The sequence below is a fragment of the Rhinatrema bivittatum genome, chromosome 4 (genome assembly GCF_901001135.1).
Source record: "Rhinatrema bivittatum chromosome 4, aRhiBiv1.1, whole genome shotgun sequence".
Lineage (NCBI taxonomy): Eukaryota > Metazoa > Chordata > Amphibia > Gymnophiona > Rhinatrematidae > Rhinatrema > Rhinatrema bivittatum.
The window spans coordinates 357,286,707-357,305,276 of record NC_042618.1 but is presented as its reverse complement, the minus strand read 5'-3'; the positions used below and the strand labels follow the sequence as shown (position 1 = coordinate 357,305,276).

The 18,570-nt window shown below is 42.6% G+C and overlaps 1 protein-coding gene across 7 annotated transcripts in view; it reads right to left on the bottom strand.

The window, feature by feature from the left end:
* Positions 1 to 644: 644 nt before the first annotated feature.
* The window catches only part of PECAM1 (platelet and endothelial cell adhesion molecule 1), a 127,028-nt gene continuing 109,102 nt past the window's right edge, over positions 645 to 18,570 (bottom strand). For 3 of the 7 annotated variants that reach the window (XM_029600744.1, XM_029600746.1, XM_029600748.1), the window contains 2 exons: positions 16,400 to 16,422; positions 645 to 1,155 (listed from right to left, as the gene is read on the bottom strand). In XM_029600744.1, the coding sequence (XP_029456604.1) occupies positions 1,153 to 1,155; positions 16,400 to 16,422 (26 nt within the window). In that variant the 3' untranslated portion in view covers positions 645 to 1,152. Of the gene's footprint in view, positions 1,156 to 16,399; positions 16,423 to 18,570 lie in introns of those variants that run through there. The other 4 variants (XM_029600743.1, XM_029600745.1, XM_029600747.1 and 1 more) reach the window with 2 other exon arrangements.

Here is an 18,570-nt window from a genome sequence, read left to right as displayed (position 1 = left end):
TTACTAAAGGGGCGGGAAGGGGTCGTGGACAGAGCGGGGTGGTCTGGGGGCGGTCGGGGGCGGGGCCAGGGGCTCCAGGCACAATGGCCATTTGCCACTGTGCCAGGGACAAGGGATTGTGTGCCGGCGCGCGCAACTTACTTCAGCCCCAGGGCTGAAGTAAGTTGTGAAACAAAAAAAAAGAAGAGAAAAAAGGTAGGGGGGAAAGGGCGGGGGAGGCAAGGGAAGGGAAGGTGGGGTGGGGATAGGGAACGGGGGAAGTCAGCACGGCTCGGCATGCGCAAGATGCACAATTGTGCACCCCCTTGCGCGCACCGACCCCCGATTTTATAGCTTGCGCGCGCCTGCGTGCGCAAGCAATAAAATTGGGCGGACATGTGTGTGCGCCAGGTAGTCCGTGCACCCTTTTAAAATCTACCCCAAATTATCTTAGCTAAAGTACATGTACCAAATAACAGGTGCAATTGTGTTTGCATAGGTTTGCCAGGATAATTTTCAAATCAAACTTATACACATAAGTTTGCTTTCAAAATGTGAGTAAACTGAGCATATAACAGACCATAAATTTATGCAAGCCCCCCAATATCAGCAAGAAGTGAACACAGGTAGGCATTCCTTCAGATGAGAATCAGCATGGGACACTAAACAAAGCAACTGAACCTTTAATACCAACAAGCTGCCTGACAGAGTAAAAAAATGTGGGTTTATGTATGCTAATATTTGTACAAATATTCAAGTTTTTATAATATTCCAGAAAGCAGTATTATGCTCTGCTGCCATCTAAAATTTCCCATCCATTTCTCTTCTGCTTAAACAATTCTGGGTTTACAGGCGCTCACCACCATTCCTGTTGTAAGCCATAAATTACAGGAATCATGGCACACATTTCTACAACCATTCTGTTCCCAATTCAGTGTTTGTGTGATTTTTTTCTTTTATAAAAAAAAAAAAGCCCATATGCTTTACTTCTGTCACCCCGAGGAAAGTCTTTAGTACATCAGTTAGACCGTAGATGAATAAATAAATGTCGCTTTTGTAAGTTCTGCATCTGGAACGTGTGGAAGATCTGCTTTCTCCTGGGTTACTGGCTCTCATCATTAGCTGAGGCTCCCGATCTGTTCTCTAGGTTGCATCAGGGCATCCTTCTATTCTCTACTAATGACAAAAAAAAACAAAACACAGTGGGTGAGCATCAGTACAACTCCAGGTTTATTTTTGGCAAACAAAAATACAAAAGCAGAAACAGACTGTGAAAGAGTATGCCAGAAATCCCTGTACCAGCCACCTCTTTCTACCTCCTAAGTGTCCTTGCTGGCCTAAAGCGTAGCTGCTGCTCCTTTATCCAACAGGGCTTTCTCTACAGTGCTGACAGCTTTCCCTTCCCAGGCTCTGTGGCACACCCAGCTCCAACCAGCCCCATTGAGCTGCTGTCTCAACCTCAAGAATAATTTGCTCCAGTACTGCCACTATCATGGAGTGAACTGTATTTTTTTTTTAAGTATTTTTTGTTGCTTTTGTTCATTTAGACGAACTAACAATATCATAAGTAATACAAATTTGCCTCAAATTGCATTTACAGTTTTAATTGTCAAATGTCCAATGTGTTTTGATGGAATAGCCATCCCAGTGTACTATAATATCATCAAATATTCATTGGCTATTTAAAGAGAAATTACATTTTCTAATCAGTCTTTTTATTTTCTAGAGAGTATAATACAAAAGTGAAACAACATGCCATTCACAATCACATTCCAACAGTTACATAAATGCCTTCTGTGTGTTATTTATTCCTTGTACTGTAATATGACTCCCTTAAATCAGAAGCTTTTTGAAGTCATCCAGTAAGGAGTGTCCTCATCTACTATACTTATATGGCTTATTCTCATCATTCATTGTATTTCAGCAGTGACATACCTATGTTTAACTTGAAAGTGCTGTGTCCAGGGATGGAACTTTCTAGAAAGTCTAAATCTAGTTGTTTTCATGTCTCAAACATGGTTTAGTGAAGACACTGTTGTCTGACACTACCTTTTTTCTCACAAAATAATGAAGTGGTCTCCAAAATGGTTCCACTGTGCTACAACTAGCATATGTAGGAAGTGGGGGGAAATCCCCCCACTCAAGCTAGAGCTGCCCACTGGCTCCACATTTTCAGGACAAGTTTAAAGCAGCCCTGGTTTTTGTCCCATTGATTGCATGGACTTGTGGTTCTGGTGGCCTTGCGGATTTCGCTGAGAAAAGCAAGATTACAAGTCCTTGCAGGCAGTGGGGGTAAAACTGGGACTGGATCAGGCTGCCCCTGAAAATCAGAAGGCAGTTGGCAGACTGTGGTCGCATGCGAAAAGTTCAAAATTCTTAAACATAAGAGGACATGAGAATCACATGGAAAGGCCTGCAGGCAGCCTGGTCTCCTTTTCTGTTTTTCCCACAGACTGTGCAAAGAAATTACCTGTTTCCTTGAGAAACCCAGTTTCAGTACCAAACTTGAAGCTGCTGCTGTGCTGGTGCTGTCGGTTAAGAATATGTTATCACTGTAAAGTACCATTGCTTTTTTCCTCGTCGGAAGAGAATCTTGTGTATCCCATTCTTTTGACCTGCTAACCTCAAATACCTGTTTTGTTCTGTTTTTTTCACTATTTGGATGTCAAAACCATAGGTAACATAACAGCCCAGTATGTGGCAGCAGAAAAAGACCAGTTGGCCCATCCAGTCTGCCCACTTAATGACTTTTACTTAAACTGGGATTGACAGTACAATGCCAGGAAGTTCCAGTGTTTGTTGCCAAGTACCCTGTGTTTTAGAAAAAAGTACTATGGAAAAAACTGCACAATAAAAAGTAACAGCTGGACAAACTATTATAAAGGTTGTGATTTCTACCCGTTAGTTTCAAAATCTAGTTGCGCACAAGGTTACAGCTGTACTGATGGTGATTAATTACCAGTCGTTATCTATTTGTTCCCATAGCTGATATGGATTGGTGTACAGCGATATAATTATGCTTAAAAAAAATAAGGTGCTTCTGTCTCCACTGGTGCTCAGCCCCCTTATAACTCCCGTTCAAAATCCTTTCCAGAAATGCTTTTCCCACAATATCTATCGAACACTCATTTCTTACCCTGATTCCCCCTCCCCACAGAACTCACTGGAAGTAAACGGATTCCAGAGCCCCCACTGTGGGCACACTGCTTCATGTTCATCTCGGAGAAGTGAAGCATCCAGATCTGCACTCACGCAACGTCTTCACAGACAAAAGGGAAACCTCAGGCTGGAAAGGTCACATTGCCTCCCTAATCTTCATTGTATTTTCTCTTTATGGACTACCAAAGAACATATTTACTTCTAGAATCAAATTTAAACATGATTACTCTTAAAATATGAAGAACAGGGAAGATTTTTTTTTCCACAAGAGCCACCATCAATTAATACAGTTCATATTCCACAATTTCATCCAAGAAGACAAGCACCTAAACCAAGGGTGGCCATCAGTTTGAATTCTGGAGCCTTCTTACCCTACATGAATGTTTCCTCATCTCAGTCACATACAGAAACAATATGGCATATACAGGGAAATCCTGTTTATTAGAAGCTGATTTCTACATCAGGAAGGAAAGAGTGGGAATCAAATGGAGTCAGGCAAAGGGCAAAAACATTTAAAACAATTATCACTGAATCCTACTGTATATACCAATATGGGTACACGAATTTGGTTGACTATCTAAAACCACTTCACCTAGTTTATGAGTTGGGTCAAAGTGTTGGAAAGGCTGATTCTTTTCAAGCGTGACTCTCCATGCTGGATGATCAGATACCAGGATTAACATTCACATTTCATAATGCTTGAATATGTAGAAATAAAAGTGAGATGTTTTTACTGAACTAACCTAATTTACTTGTGATTAGCTTTCTAGAGTTATAATCCCTGCATCCGATCAGTGGAAAATGAGCTAAGGATGATGATGTCTCAAGATAAATGTAAAATCTATGTTGGACTGCATCTATGGTTATTTTCAAGGGCCAAAATCCGATCAGGATTTCAGGAGCTCCACAACAAATATGCATGAGATCTATTTGTATGCATTGCCTCCAATGTTTCCTCAAATCTTTGAAAGAATATGGGGTAGATTTTCAAAGGCTACGCGCGTAACCCGAGAAAATCTGCCCCTCCGCGCACCGAGCCTATTTTGCATAGGCTCGGTGGCACGCACAAGCCCCGGGACACTTGTATATCCCGGGGCTTTCAAAAATGGGCAGTCCGGGGGCGTGGTGGCCGTCCGGGGGCAGCGCCGAATCATCCGGCACAGCAGCCTGTGCTGGGGGAAGGCGAGCCGGTGTGTGCAAGTTATGCCTGCCAGAGGCAGGCGTAACTCAACAAGATCAGGTAGGGGGGGGGATTTAGGTACGGCTGGGGGGTGGAAAAAAAGTTCCTTCCAAGGCAGCTCCGATTTCGGCCTTTTCAAGGGCCAAAATCCGATCAGGATTTCAGGAGCTCCACAACGAATATGCATGAGATCTATTGCGCGCACCGAGCCCGGATTTTATAACATGCGCGCGGCCACGTGTGCATGTTATAAAATCGGGCGTAGATTTGTTCTCGCCAGGTTGCGCGAACAAATCTACGCCTGCGCGTAGATTTTAAGATCTGGCCCTGTGTGCGAATGTTAAAATCCAGTGCACATGTGCAGGCGGACATCGGATTTTATAATATGCATGCACCGGCATGCGCATGTTATAAAATTGGCGTGTCCATGTGCGTGCTCCGGGAACTGCGTGCACATGGACGCGCGCGCACACGGTTTTGAAAATTGACCCCATAATGTACAACAGTCACTTTAGGGTGCTGACTTGCGTTCCTTATAAACTAGGTTTATTTTAAAAGAGTTTGCTGTAAAAGGGGCCATTTCATTGCAGAGGCCAGGCGACAGCAGTTTAAACTTGCAGAGTGTACCAGATAACCCCAACCATAACGTGAGATCTCCAGACTTCCACAGAAACATTAGAAATTGCATTCTTGCAGTAAGCTAAACTGCTTCCTTAGAACAGTGAGAATCTGCACTGATTCGTTGTTAAAAGAAAATGAGAATGGGGGAGGGATGCGGATGATCGGAAGAGGGATGGCGCAAAGAGATACGAAATGTTCAGATACTGCTCTCCAAAACATTTGTTTCTTGCTAACGCAAGTACCTGTGAGAACATCGTGTCCTGCCTCATGCTGTCGTTCTTTCTACATTTCACTCTTTGTTTAAAAAAAAAACCAACAACACACAAAGAGCCGGCAGGCAAAGCAATAGCACTGGGAAAAATTAAATCAGAATGTAGAGCTGAAGCAAGTGAAACACAATACAAAATTAGTATTTTTTGGCTAAGGAGCTGTTTCATTGTTAGGTGATTTCCTTCAATATGTTTTCAAAGACCACGGCCATTAAACAACTTGGAAAGATTGCCAAATCAGATTCCAGAAAGGAAACCTCCTCCCAGTTCCCTTCTGAGTAATTTCTCTCAATTTGTGCCTTTTTTTTCTCTTCCTAGCCAATTTTACACAAAATCCAGCTACTGTATCTTTGCTTTCTGTAGGCAATGGTTTTCCTGTCTAGTTTAAAAGAAATCTAGACTCTTGAGTCTGATGCAGTGTTTCTAAGAGTACTCATAAGTTAAAAACATTACAGATAAAATCATTATTTTTTTTTTATGTATCAAGGAGTTCTGTTACTGGAATCTACCATGTGAGTGAGGGAGTATGAAATTGATTTGCCCTCCTTCAAGATGGCCGATATTGGATATGATGTCACATAAACTATATAAACTAAACAGATCCTGTTCTCTGAGTGGTCATTTCTGACATTGTTCTGAGCTTGACTGTTCCCAGGGGTTTGGGAGAGCTGCCGGGGAGACAGCTTAAAGAGTTTCAAGAATAATGCCATGTCAGTAAAATGTTTCAGTTTCAAAGCTGGTGATGTAATTGTCAGTGTGTTAACCTAGGCATTGAAAACATAGACAATACGACAGCACAGTGCAAAGATCTAAACCAATCGTATCACAGTTTTTTGAAAAAAAGGATCCCAAATTATACTATTATAACTGTTGTACTGCAAATCCTGTAGTATGATTATTATATATTGTACTATAGCAATAGATGGAAAAGCAGGAGTGGCAAGAAACAGCATGCTGCAGACCAACAACCTCCTTGGGCCATCAGTGTGCCACAGGTTGAATCAATAACTCAAGGACATCCATCTTGCTCAGAAATATGAGCTGCAAACAAAACATCTATCCAAGGCCACCCATCCCACTAAGAAACAATGTGCCATGGACCAAAACAATCATCCAAGGCCAGCCATACCATGGACCAAATCAACAACCCAGGACCATCCATCCCTCTCAGAAACTGCATGCCATAGACTGAATCAACTATCCAGGACCATTCATCCTGCTCAGCAACATGAGGCAAACAGAATCAATAACCCGGAGCCATCCATTTTGCTTGGAAACATTGCAGGCCGAAGCAATATTACTGTGCGCTCAGGCTAGCGCACAGGTTAACCCATGGTTGGATGTGCATTTTGGATGCACTTCCATAACCCCTGATGCAATAAGGGGATGAAGGTGTCCAAAATGCGCATCCAAACCAAGGCGTAGCTAATAGTGCTCATCAGATGTAAATGCCATGTTGATAAGGCTATTAGCTAGTACTCCGATGTAAAAAATAATCGTGCGCCTGATATGCACATTTTAACCCTCATAAATTAACGTCAGCCCCAGAGCTGGCATTAAGTCTTGAGGAGTCTCAAAAGTTGAACAGAAAAGCAAAAAATACTGCTTTTCTGTGGTTCCTTCGACTTAATATTGTGGCAATATTAAGACAAAGGAAACACAGAAAGCAGCAACGTGGAAACAAAATAATAAATGCCTTGACAGTGGTGAGGTTAGGAAAATAGACAATCAATTATACGAGCGTCTGTTTTCCAAACCTGTGCACAGACACTTCTCCTGGGCGCCTGATGCTGAAGAGGCACTAGGGATGCACAATTTCCTCTAGCACATCCTATTTAACACAGCAGCTCATTAGCCTACTGCATCGTGCACCTGGGAGAGCGCCCATTTTTCCTGCGTGGATATTGCATTGGCCTTCTAGAATGGACTTAATCAACAACCCAGGACCATCCATCTCAGTAGAAAGCAGCATGCCACAGACCAAATCAACAACCCAGAGCCAGCCTTTCTGCTCGGAAACTGTGTGCCATAGACCATCAACACAACCCAGGGCCTTTAATCTTGCTTGGAAACAGCATGTTGCATTCTGAATCAACAATCCAGAGCTATCCAACCTGCTTGGAAATATGTATTCAAAGTTGTAGGAGTCTGTCGATCTCAGCTCAGACTCATTAGCCATCTTTGGACCAACAGATAGGAAAATCATGGAAGACCATCATCCTCAACTGTGAGGGACGGACAATGAGGATAGTGATGTGTTACAGTGGACCGACATGCCAGAGAAGTCCTTTGCATAAAGCCTCATAATGTACAAGCAGTATACAATATTCTGGATTTCAGGTATGGAAAATAATTTCCAGGACTGATCCACCAAAGCAATACCACACGCAGCTCAATATTTGCAACCCCTTTGTTATTCTCTTCCATTGCCATCTCCTTCTGAACAGTTTCCTCATAGCTGAAATGAAAGCCACCTGCCACAGTATGTAAACTAAAAATAAAATTAAAAAAAAGAGATTTGCAGCACTGAGATTAGGTGAAAAAGTGCTCCCTCCTAAATATTAAGATTCTCAATCCAAGACTGCAATGTGTCATGACAGAAATCCATGAATGTTTATGCATTTATCAGAGCACAGGGAACAAGCTGTCATCCCCCTCTTGATTTGCTGTCAGAGAATGTTTTGGGGAGTTTTGTCTCACAAGGCAGGACCCATGTCTTGATGGTACTGCTTATAAATTTCAAACCTGCATATGCTGAAATCAGTGTTATTCTGTGTTTGACGCCATGTCCTGCAACCTTGTGAGTTATTGCCTGGAGTTTTTGTAAAGAAGACCCCCCATCAAAAATTTGTTTGGGATGTTTCAGAAATAAAGAGGTTAACAAACAAAACATTAATATAATGCGATACCCTTTTATTATATTAACTTACAAGCTACAGTACCTGAATGTAATCTGCTTTGTGCCTGAAAAAGTGTGACACACTTTACACTAGAGAAGGTGCAGAGAAGGGTGACCAAAATGATAAAGGAGATGGAACGATTCCCCTATAAGGAAAGGCTGAAGAGGTTAGGGCTGTTTAGCTTGGAGAAGAGACAGCTGAGGGGGATATGATAGAGGTCTTTAAAATCAGGAGAGGACTAGAATGGGTAAATGTAAATCGGTTATTTACTCTTTCAGATAATACAAGGAACTAAGGGTACTCCATGAAGTTAGCAAGTAGCACAATTAAAACAAATCAGAGAAAATTATTTTTCACTCAACGCACAATTAAACTCTAGAATTCATTGCCAGAGGATGTGGTTAATGCAGTTAGTGGAGCTGGTTTTAAAAAAGGTTTGGATAAGTTCCTAGAGAAGTCCATAAACTGCTATTAATCAAGCTGATTTAGGGAATAACCATTGCTATTACTGGCATTAGTACCATGGGATCTATTTAATATTTGGGTACTTGCCAAGTACTTGTAACCTGGACTGGCCACCATTGGAAATAGGATGCTGGGCTTGATGGACCCTTGGTCTGACCCAATATGGCAACTTCTTATGTTCTTAAACCAACAAAAACATAAAATATATAATAGTTTTCTTGACTAGCTTTCGGGAATGGGCACACCCTTCCTAAGGTTCAAAACAGAATGAGCAAAAGATAACATTTGCCAGACGTTGTCATGTTTCAGAACTAGCTGTCCATTTTTCCTCCTTCTAAGAATCTGCTATGAAAACCCATCAGCTTGTAGCCAGATGATGGTTCCACACTCAGTTGGATCATTTGCATGTGCTGAATCTAGAGGGTTGGGACATGCCAAGGGAATCTTCAGCAGCTGCAGATCAAACCTGGTCTCCTTCCAAGAATCCTCCTCCTTAACTTCTACTGTTGAGTTTGTCTTTCCATTGTCATAGTGACATTTAGGTCTAGAAACAGAATATCGCATCCAGACTGCACTGATACAAGGGGGCCTATTTACTCAAAGCATGCATAAATGCAAGTTTTTAATGTATGCTATTGCAGCACTACTAATGTGCTATTCACAAAAGCTTTATCATACAGTTTAACTTTTGCATTAATGGCAGCATTAACATAGATTTTTGAAGATCTGCATTAATTTGAATGAGTTGATTAATAGTGCATATTAATCAGCTCATTTCCATTTTACCACAATGGGAAAACATTTGTGTCAAAATTAATTTGAATGTTGCAATACTTGTTAAGCACTAACACGAGTGTTTAATGCACATTAACACCATGAAATAAAATCCAAAGGTACTGTGTGGCATGTATAACCATGAAATACTCATCAAAGGTTTCACTTGCTAGACTGGTTCATTGATGTGTAAAATTAAAGTAATCAGTGCCCCAATGTACCTCAGAAACAATGCAGAAGAAATCACAAGACAACCAAATCTCTTCACCAACATGTCCCAACATTATTATGGGCAATTCTAATCCCTTGTTTTAATTTGAGATTCACAGCCCGCCTTTCCAAGGATTGCACACCTGTTCAAGGCACATAACCTGGATTAGGAGGATAATTAACAAGCCATGTAAAAGTTATTTAGGACCAATTGATTAATGTATAAGTTAAGAGCACTATATCTGCAAATAACCTATTAAACTCCACCATAGCACAGAGTTCTAGTGGTGGTACTAGTCCTGGGAAAAAACAGAATCTCTGTAGATTGTCATACCTTTTATTGGCCTAACATAAAAAAGAGATGTCTGTGGTACATAAGCTTCTGAGACTACATGGATCCCTTTTTCAGGAAGTCATCAGATGTTTATGTCCTGCGACATCTTTGGTGTTGGTCTAATAAAGCTATGGCAACCTTACTGCATGGAGCTAGTCCCTAAAATAACACATGTATTCCCTAGAGGAAGAGAAGCAATGAAATTCAAAGCGAAGCCACATGCAGAGCAGACATCCTAAAATACATCCATTGACCTCAAAAGAACTACTTGCATGTAAAACCATTTCTATGGTCTCCTTTTCTGTCAGTACAGTAATCTGTTTTGACCTGACCAATGAGATCCCAAGTTCTAATCACTGGATTTCATGCAAACTATATTAGTTCCCGCTTCCTTTTGAATGGGTATTAAAGGATGACGCCAGATATTTGTTTGAGCCTGTGGCTACAATGACAATAGTGCATGAGATGAAAAGCTGAAAAACAACCTCTGGAGCTGCAGTAGTGGTATAAAGGCTAAGTGGGGAGAAGGGACAAGAATCTCAATTCAGTGTTAAATGGCTAGCAACAAGGGTCACAGAAATAACTGACTTAATTACACTTTACAAATATATCGAAGGCCCCTATGGACATCTTGTAGGTTTTTGTTTTTTTCTTTAATTCCAGAAGCAGCAACTAAAACAAGAGGACACCCTCTAAAGTTAAGGGGTAAGAAATGTAATCATCTTCAGGGGAATTTTATGCTCACAGAGTAGTGAAATTCTGAATGATCAAACCGGTTGCATTGGTGCAAAGCCCACAGGTATTTTCTACCTATAGGGTTTGTAACTATGTGGGCAGTTTTGCTTAATTGCCACTGCCCCCAGCAAAAAAATAAAATTACCCACAGAGAAATTTCTACCTTTCTCTGTGGGTAATTTTTCTATCAGAAATTACATGCATAGTTTTGATTTAGTAAAGCTACATGTCTTGTTGCATTGCCCACCTTCTTCTTACCCCAGAGAATACCTCAAAACAGACAAAATTATGTGGGTAGTTTTACCAGCACTGAAGGTAGCAATTTTCAAAGGCCCTATTGCTGTGGGGTAAATGTTTTTTTTATTGATAACTGCCCTCCTTGCTGGCAGAAACATTCATGGCTTCAACGCTAAATCAGTTTAAGAACATAAGATCTGCCATATTGGGTCAGACTAAAGGTTCATCAAGCCCAGTATCCTGTTTCCAACAGTAGTCAATCCAGGTCACAAGTACCTGGCAGGATCCCCAAAGGATGATAGATTCCATGCTGCTTATCTGAGGGATAAGCAGTGGATTTCTGCAACTCCACCTTAACAATGGTTTATGGACTTTTCTTCCAGGAACTTATCCATATCTTTCTTAAACACAGCTACACTAATAACTTTCACCACATCCTCTGGCAACAATTCCAGTGTTTAATTATGAATTGAATAAACAAACTTTTCTCCTATTTGTCTTAAGAGTATCACTTAGTAACTTCATTGTATGTCACCTAGACTTTGTACGTTTTGAAAAAGTAAACAACTGATTCGCGCTTACTTGTTTTATTCCACTCATTTTATAGACCTCTATCATATCTCCCCCTCAGCCATCTCTTCTCCAAGCTGAAGAGCCCTAACCTCTTTAGCCTGTCCTCACAGGGGACTTGTTCCATCTCCTTTATTATTTTGGTTGAAATTCTCTGTACCTTTCCTAATGATGCTATATTTTTTTTTGAGATGCGGTAACCAAAACTGCACACAATACTCAAGGTGTGGGCACACCATGGAGCGATAGAGAAGCATTATGGTATTCTGTTTTATTCCCCATTCTTTTCCTAATAATTCCTAGCATTCTATTTGTTTTCTTGGCCGCTGCCAAACACTGAGCAGAGGATTTCAACATATCCATGACAATGCCTAAATCCTTTCCCTGGGTGGTGACTCCCAATGTGAAACCTTGCATTGTGTATAATTTGGAGGGAAAGAGGGGAGAATTTAGGTAGGGGGGAAGAGAAGTTCCCTCCCGGTCTGCTCCTTAATTGGAGCGGACCGGGAAGGAACTGGGGAAAGCTGGAATGCGTCGTCGCGCAGAAATTGCAAAAGTCGCCTCCCCCCCATGCTCACCGTCCGTACATACACGCACGGATTATAAAATCCAGTGCACATGTATGCACGGCCCATGGATTTTCTACTATGCATGTGCCGATGAGTGCATGTAGAAAATCGGCGTGACAATATGTGCGCTCCCCCAAAGTGTGCGCATATGGACGTGATGCACACAGTGGAAAATCTACCCCATAAATATATCTGTGAGGGTGAGGGAGCAGCAGCCTGTGTATGTTAGAGAGAGGGAGTGCGTGAGAGAATGAATGTGTTACTGTGCTTGTGTATGAGAGAGAAGATAAAATGTGTGTGTCCCTACCTCCCCCAGTCCATGACAATCTCAGGGTGACTGGAAATTAGATCCCAGGTATGGAGAGCAGATTTTTAAATCCTTATTAGTTTTAATTATTGGGTGTAATTTGATGATTATGCTCTTCTGAAATTTTTTTTTTTGGGTGGGGGAATAGAACATTTTTTAATTGGATTTTTTATTCATCAGATTTAAAAAAAATTTTTGGTGTTTGGGAAATTTTCAATATTCTATTCATTAACTGGTTTGAAATATTTGTTTTATGAATATGACTTTACTATTATGCTTAATGCTTTCTATTTCTTGATTTTATTTAATGTTTTATGAAGAATGGTAATGTTTCTATTTTTCCATTGTTGCTCTGCATGTAGAGGCTTGTTGTGGGTTCCAGTTCAGTTCTTCTCTGCACATTTCTGTTTATCCTTTCTGATCTCTTCATTCTGTATTTGGTCAGGGTCTCTTTGTGTTCTGCATATGTGACTGAGGTGAGGTATTTTGCTAGCATGTAATTTCTGTGTAGGGATCTTTAGCAGCCTGGTTTCCTAATCAGAGTTTTATTGGTGTTTTAGGGCCTGGAGTAATGGGGCAGATTTTAAAACCTGCACGCGGGCGCAGATTTGTTCGCGCAACCCGGCGCGAACAAATCTACGCCCGATTTTATAACATGCGCGCGCAGCCACGCGCATGCTATAAAATCCAGGGTCGGTGCGCGCAAGGGGGTGCACAACTGTGCGACTTGCGCTCCGAGCCGCGCAGCCTGCCTCCGTCCCCTCGGAGCGGCCTTGGAGGGAACTTTCCTTCCGCCCCCCTGCACCTTCCCCTACCTAACCTGGCCCCCCAGCCCTACCTAGAACCTCCCCCTTACTTTTGTTGAAGAAGTTACGCCTGCCTCCCAGCAGGCGTAACTTACGTGCGCCAGCCGATGGCCGGCCCGCAATCCCGGGCACAGCGGCAAATGGCCACTGTGCCTGGAGGCTCAGGCCATGCCACGCCCCGGACCGCCCCCGCCCCTTTTTGCAAGCCCCGGGACAAACGCGCGTCCCGGGGCTTGCGCGCGCCGTTGAGCCTATGCAAGATGGGCTCGGCGCGCTCAGGGGCAGGCAGGGGCAGCTTTTGGGGGGTTACGCGCGTAACCTTTGAAAATCTGCCCCAATATGTGCAGTGTTGCCTTTTCATAGATAAGGTTGTTAGGGTTGGTTTGGTATGGGGGGTTTACTATATTGTAATGGTAATTCTGTTTGTTCATGGCTTTCTGAGGGCCAAGCTCACATCCAATATGCATTACAAAAGGTCTAATGCCAAAGGAGCTCCAAGTGCCTTTTTTGCAGAGTTTTCTGGTTGGCACCACAGCAGTGCATGTAAATATAATATGCATGTTGTAAGTGATATTTTTGCCTCAGAAGACTTTACTCTTGAATGTTCTTTTTCCTGCAAAATTTGTTATAAATGCATAATTTGTGGGAGTGTATGTGTGTGTGTTGGGAGGGGGGGGGGGGTGTGCAAGGCTGTAAGGTTTGCCTAGGGTACCTAATACACTTCCTTATCCATGGGTTCTGGGCGGGGGGCTTGTCAGTTTTTAAAAATATAGATTGCAAGACGGAGCTGGGCTTTATTTGATAGGCCTAGGACAGGCACTGAATGAATTTGGGGGGGGCAGCACAGTAATTTTTCGCACAGGGCAGCAAAAAAATTAGCACCAGCCCTGACCTGAAGTAATGGAGGGTGAAGTGACTTGCCCAAAGTACTGAGAAATATAAAAAGAAAAAGATCAACTTGCCAGTTCACACATAGTGGTTGGTGAAGTGGATCTATGCGATGTTTTTGTGCTATGAGCACATATGATTTATGTTGGGAGGAAGATTTTTTTTGTCTGCCCTTCCTGCCTGAAACAAAGGAGTGAGGGAAAAATAAGGATTTTCTCCTATTTGCAGTGATTTTGGATCCTTCAGATTGAAAGATCCCTGTGCCATCTATGAAAACTGTGAAGAAAAGGACTGAATACTAACTGGAATCCAGAGCTGGGAGGAGAAAGAAGAACTCTGGGATCCCACACTGGAGTTTCAACCAGGCGAATAGGAAAGGAGAGTTTTGAAGAACGGATCAAGCAGTGGACGTCAGGTTTTGTGCAAGGGAAGCTCCTTGAGGGATAGGAGAGCCCAATCCAGTGTAACCCAGGCAGCCAAATTCCATGCCAGGAAAGACAGAGGATCCTGGGAAAAGATTAAGGGACCACAGACACAGATAATTTTGGACTTGCTTTATTGTTTTGATTACGGACGTGACAAGGAGCAAATGTGCTCGGTGCCAAATTAATTTCCACTGAATAAGCTGAACAGAAAGCTTTTATTTTTTGGAACACCCTCCTGGTGTGTCCAGCCTGTTTCTTGGCACAGGAAGTTACAGAGACAGAGTTTGAGCCTGCACTAAGCCTCAGAGGTCTATCTTCTCTCCCCCGCCCCTCTCCCCGTTCAGAGAATCCACACCAGGGTTTTGTGGGACTGTGCATGGTCCAAGCCCTGGCACTGAGTGTTCCCCTGCCTTCACAGCTACTCCTAGAAGAGGTGCTAGTTAGTTGTTTTTTTTTTTTAATTAAAAAGCTCTTCCACAGGGAATAGTAATGCCATTGCTGACTTTTGGCTAGTAGTTTACTGATTAACTAGAACTGTCTGTTGAGCAAGTGTAACCTCCTCTTTATTTCTGGAACACTGTAACCATTTCAGATAATTTAGCCTGCAGTTAAAATGTGGAATTAATTTTTATCTATAGCAGTTATATAACTGTTATGCTCGATGGTCCACAGGCTATTCCTGCAAACTGCTGCTCTCACCTCCAGACCGGCCCGAGTGAAAACACCATGTCCAGGCATGGGGGTGTGGGCCTCGCTGCCGCACCCTGCCGCAGCAGGTCGCTGCCAGCAAACCCTTGATGGTTGGCCGTTGCCGCAGGGCTTGACCTCCTTAGATGCACATGCATGCCTCCCAGCTGAACATAAAGGGGCTGCGGTGGGAAAAGCCCAGCGGTCCCCCCTGTTGATGTCACTAGCATGGGCCTTAAAAGACCACTTTGGCTGCTTCTCCCTGCCTGGGCAATAGGTTGAGTACCATTGGTAGTAGTGCTTTGCCTCTCTGTGTCCAGTTGGTTCCTGCGTTCCAGTTCTTTGTGTTCTAGTCCGTTCCTGAGTTCCTGGTTTCTGGTTCTTGTCTCCTTGGTTCCTGCCTGGCAGCTCTGATCTGTATTCCTGAGTTCTTCATTTTCATCTTCCTTGTGGTCAGTCTTCGGTTCTTTGTCATCCCTGTGGTCGGTCTTCAGTTTCTTGTCTTCAGTCTTCAGTGTCTTCACCTCCCTGTGCTGATCCTCGCCTTCCTGCCTACTCTCTGTCCCTTGCCTCCCTGGATGGATCTTTGGGTTTGACTTTGGCATGGAACTTTGAAGCTGTTGGATCTCCGCCTACCACTGACCTCTGCCTGGACCTTGACTCTGTTTGAACGCCCCCTGCCCTGATCGCTGCCTGACTCCGACTCTGCTGGTATTCAGCCTGCCCCGGACCCTGGCCTATAACTCGACGACTTCAATGGATCTTCATCTTTACTGCAGAAGCCCCCGCTTAAGTCCTCTGGCCCCAGCACCTGAAGGCTCAACCTAAGAGGAACAAGGGTTGGTATAGGTGAAGCTCTAGTTGGGCCTCTGCCACAGCCAGCTTCGCCAGCAAATGGTGTGGAGCTGCAGGGCCCCTCCCTGCAGGCTTCGCCAACTCCACCTAGGTCCAAGGGTCCACATCCACAACAAAAACTATTTAGGTGCGGTCAATGCTTTTGAAGGACATTATTCTCCTGAAAGAGGAGGAGGAAGCGCTGTAGCGTACACATAGTTTTGACTATAGTTTTGTTGCTTATGAAGAAGTTGGACATGAATCTGATTCAAATATATAAATGCAGTCAAAATACAGGTTGTGTACTGGGACCTCAGTTGCCATAAAAGCCCAAATCAGCCAGTCCAATTATCTGGATTGGACAGCTCTATAAAATAACGCTAATGTTTGAACTGGGTACGAAATACTTGACCAATCTAATGTTTTTCTTCATAAAACACATATACTCACCGAATCATTCTTTTCGCCGGCATCTGCAAAACATAAAAATAAAATAAAATAATTCAAACCCTCAACTTTAGCTAGCAAAGAAATGTAGAAGCACGAGGTGGCAGTTGCCTTGTATCCCTGCCATAGAAATGTATGCAATTGATCCTAACACAAGAAAACATTTAAATGCCTAAATAAATATGATCCTGCGTTTTTAAATTGTGAGGAAAGCTTTTTATTTTCTTGAAAAACTACACTGACTCTTGTTTCTGCTATTTAGAAAATATAAGTCCATATATAATTTATGAAACAGATTTTCTGTATAATTTGGTTCCTGAATTTATCACATAATTTTGAATCTTTCTGGAACATTGTACGCTTACAAATGTGTGACTGGTTTTTTTTTTAACCATGCGCCTTCTGTTAAATATTTCACCTCTGGTACACATTTAATTGAGCAAGTTATTTTGAAATGTTTGTATTAACATACAACACAACTCTTTCTTCCATGAATGGAGTTGTTGGTGACTTTGTCCCTGCAGTTTCCTCCTATTTTTTTAGGCCTTCTGGTTCAATCCGAAATAGCCTCTACCGGGGCTACAGCACCATGAGCTTTCAGGATTTTTCTTCCTTTTAGAACATCCTTCCAGTGTAGCCCAGTCATCGCAGCAGCAGTCTGTGGCCTAGGCTCACAGATTGCGAGTCTCTTCAGAACCTGGAACACACAGGCACTTCAGAGTCTGGCTAGCAGGTGACACTGTTGAGGAATAACTTCACTTTTGCCTTTCCAGGGCCCAAGTCTGCAAAGACGTCCTAAAAGACAAATCTTAGGCAACAAAGGTAATCAACATGCTGAGATTTTTCAAGCTATCAAGTTTATCTCCTTCCAGGATAGCAGTACTTGAGATCACAGCCAAAAATTATGTAAATAGGTTCCCCTACTAGTGGAACATATTTCATATTTTTAATTTAAAAATAGTTCTTAAGAAGAGGTTACAAGTCCCTGTAAATAGGGTAGAATTTCTTTAATCCGTGAAGGATCAACATCTGCTCAACATCTTTTTTTTTTTTTTTGATAGAGCTACCAATCAATTCCAAACCTTGAGAAGCCCTATATTTTTAATTGCTCTTCTCTAAATATCTGCACTGACAAAAACAGGAAAAATCTCTAAATATTTAGAAAAGGGAATCTTTTTTTATTACAATTCTTAATTTACCGCAATTTTACTTTACATGACAAAATTATCCTTCATAGCTTACATAGTAACATAGTAAATGACAACAGATAAAGACTGAAATGGCCCATCCAGTCTGCCCAGCAAAGTGTTTAGGATTGTAACTGCCGCTCCATGCAGGTTATCCTCAGGTCTTGTACTTAGGGTTGTAACTTCTGTTCTGTACAGGTTACTCAAGTGTCTTCTGTTTAGGGTTGTAACTACTGCTCTGTACAGGTTACCCTCGTGTCTTCTGTTTAGGGTTGCAACTACTGCTCTGTACAGGTTACTCAAGTGTCTTCTGTTTAGGGTTGTAACTACTACTCTGTACAGGTTACCCTTGTGTCTTATTTATTTATTTATTTATGAGTTTTTATATACCAGCATTCGTAGGACACATCATGTCGGTTTACAAGGAACATAGAAGAAGGAAATTACAATGAACGCGAATAGGGGACTAGGCTATAAGAAGGGAGGGGGGAGCAAAGGGCGAGTAACCAGACTAAGGGAGGGAGGAGCGGGAGAGAGAAGAGAGGGAGATAGGTAACCAAGTTAATAACTAAAACCAAAGTAAAAAATTATAACACTTGCAATGTGCAGTTCAAAGCAGGGTTAACAGTAAATACATATGTACAAACAAGGCGAGTTGAAGGGGACTAGGGTAGGAGGGTAGTACAGGGGGATGGGGGTGGCTAGGGAGCTAGGGCGGTTCATAGAGGAGCACTGTTTAGGTTTGATTGTTGTCGGGATAGGCCAGCTTGAAAAGCCATGTCTTGATTCCTTTTTTGAACCGGTTGAGGGATGGTTCTAGACGGAGATCAGCGGGAAGGGAGTTCCACAGGGTGGGGCCAGCAATGGAGAAGGCCCTTTCTCTAGTGATGGTGAGGTGTGCAGTTTTGAAGGGTGGGGTGTGAAGGGCACCTGCAAGGGCGGTTCTGGTAGGGCGGTTAGAGGATCGGAAGAGTGGCATTTCTTCGA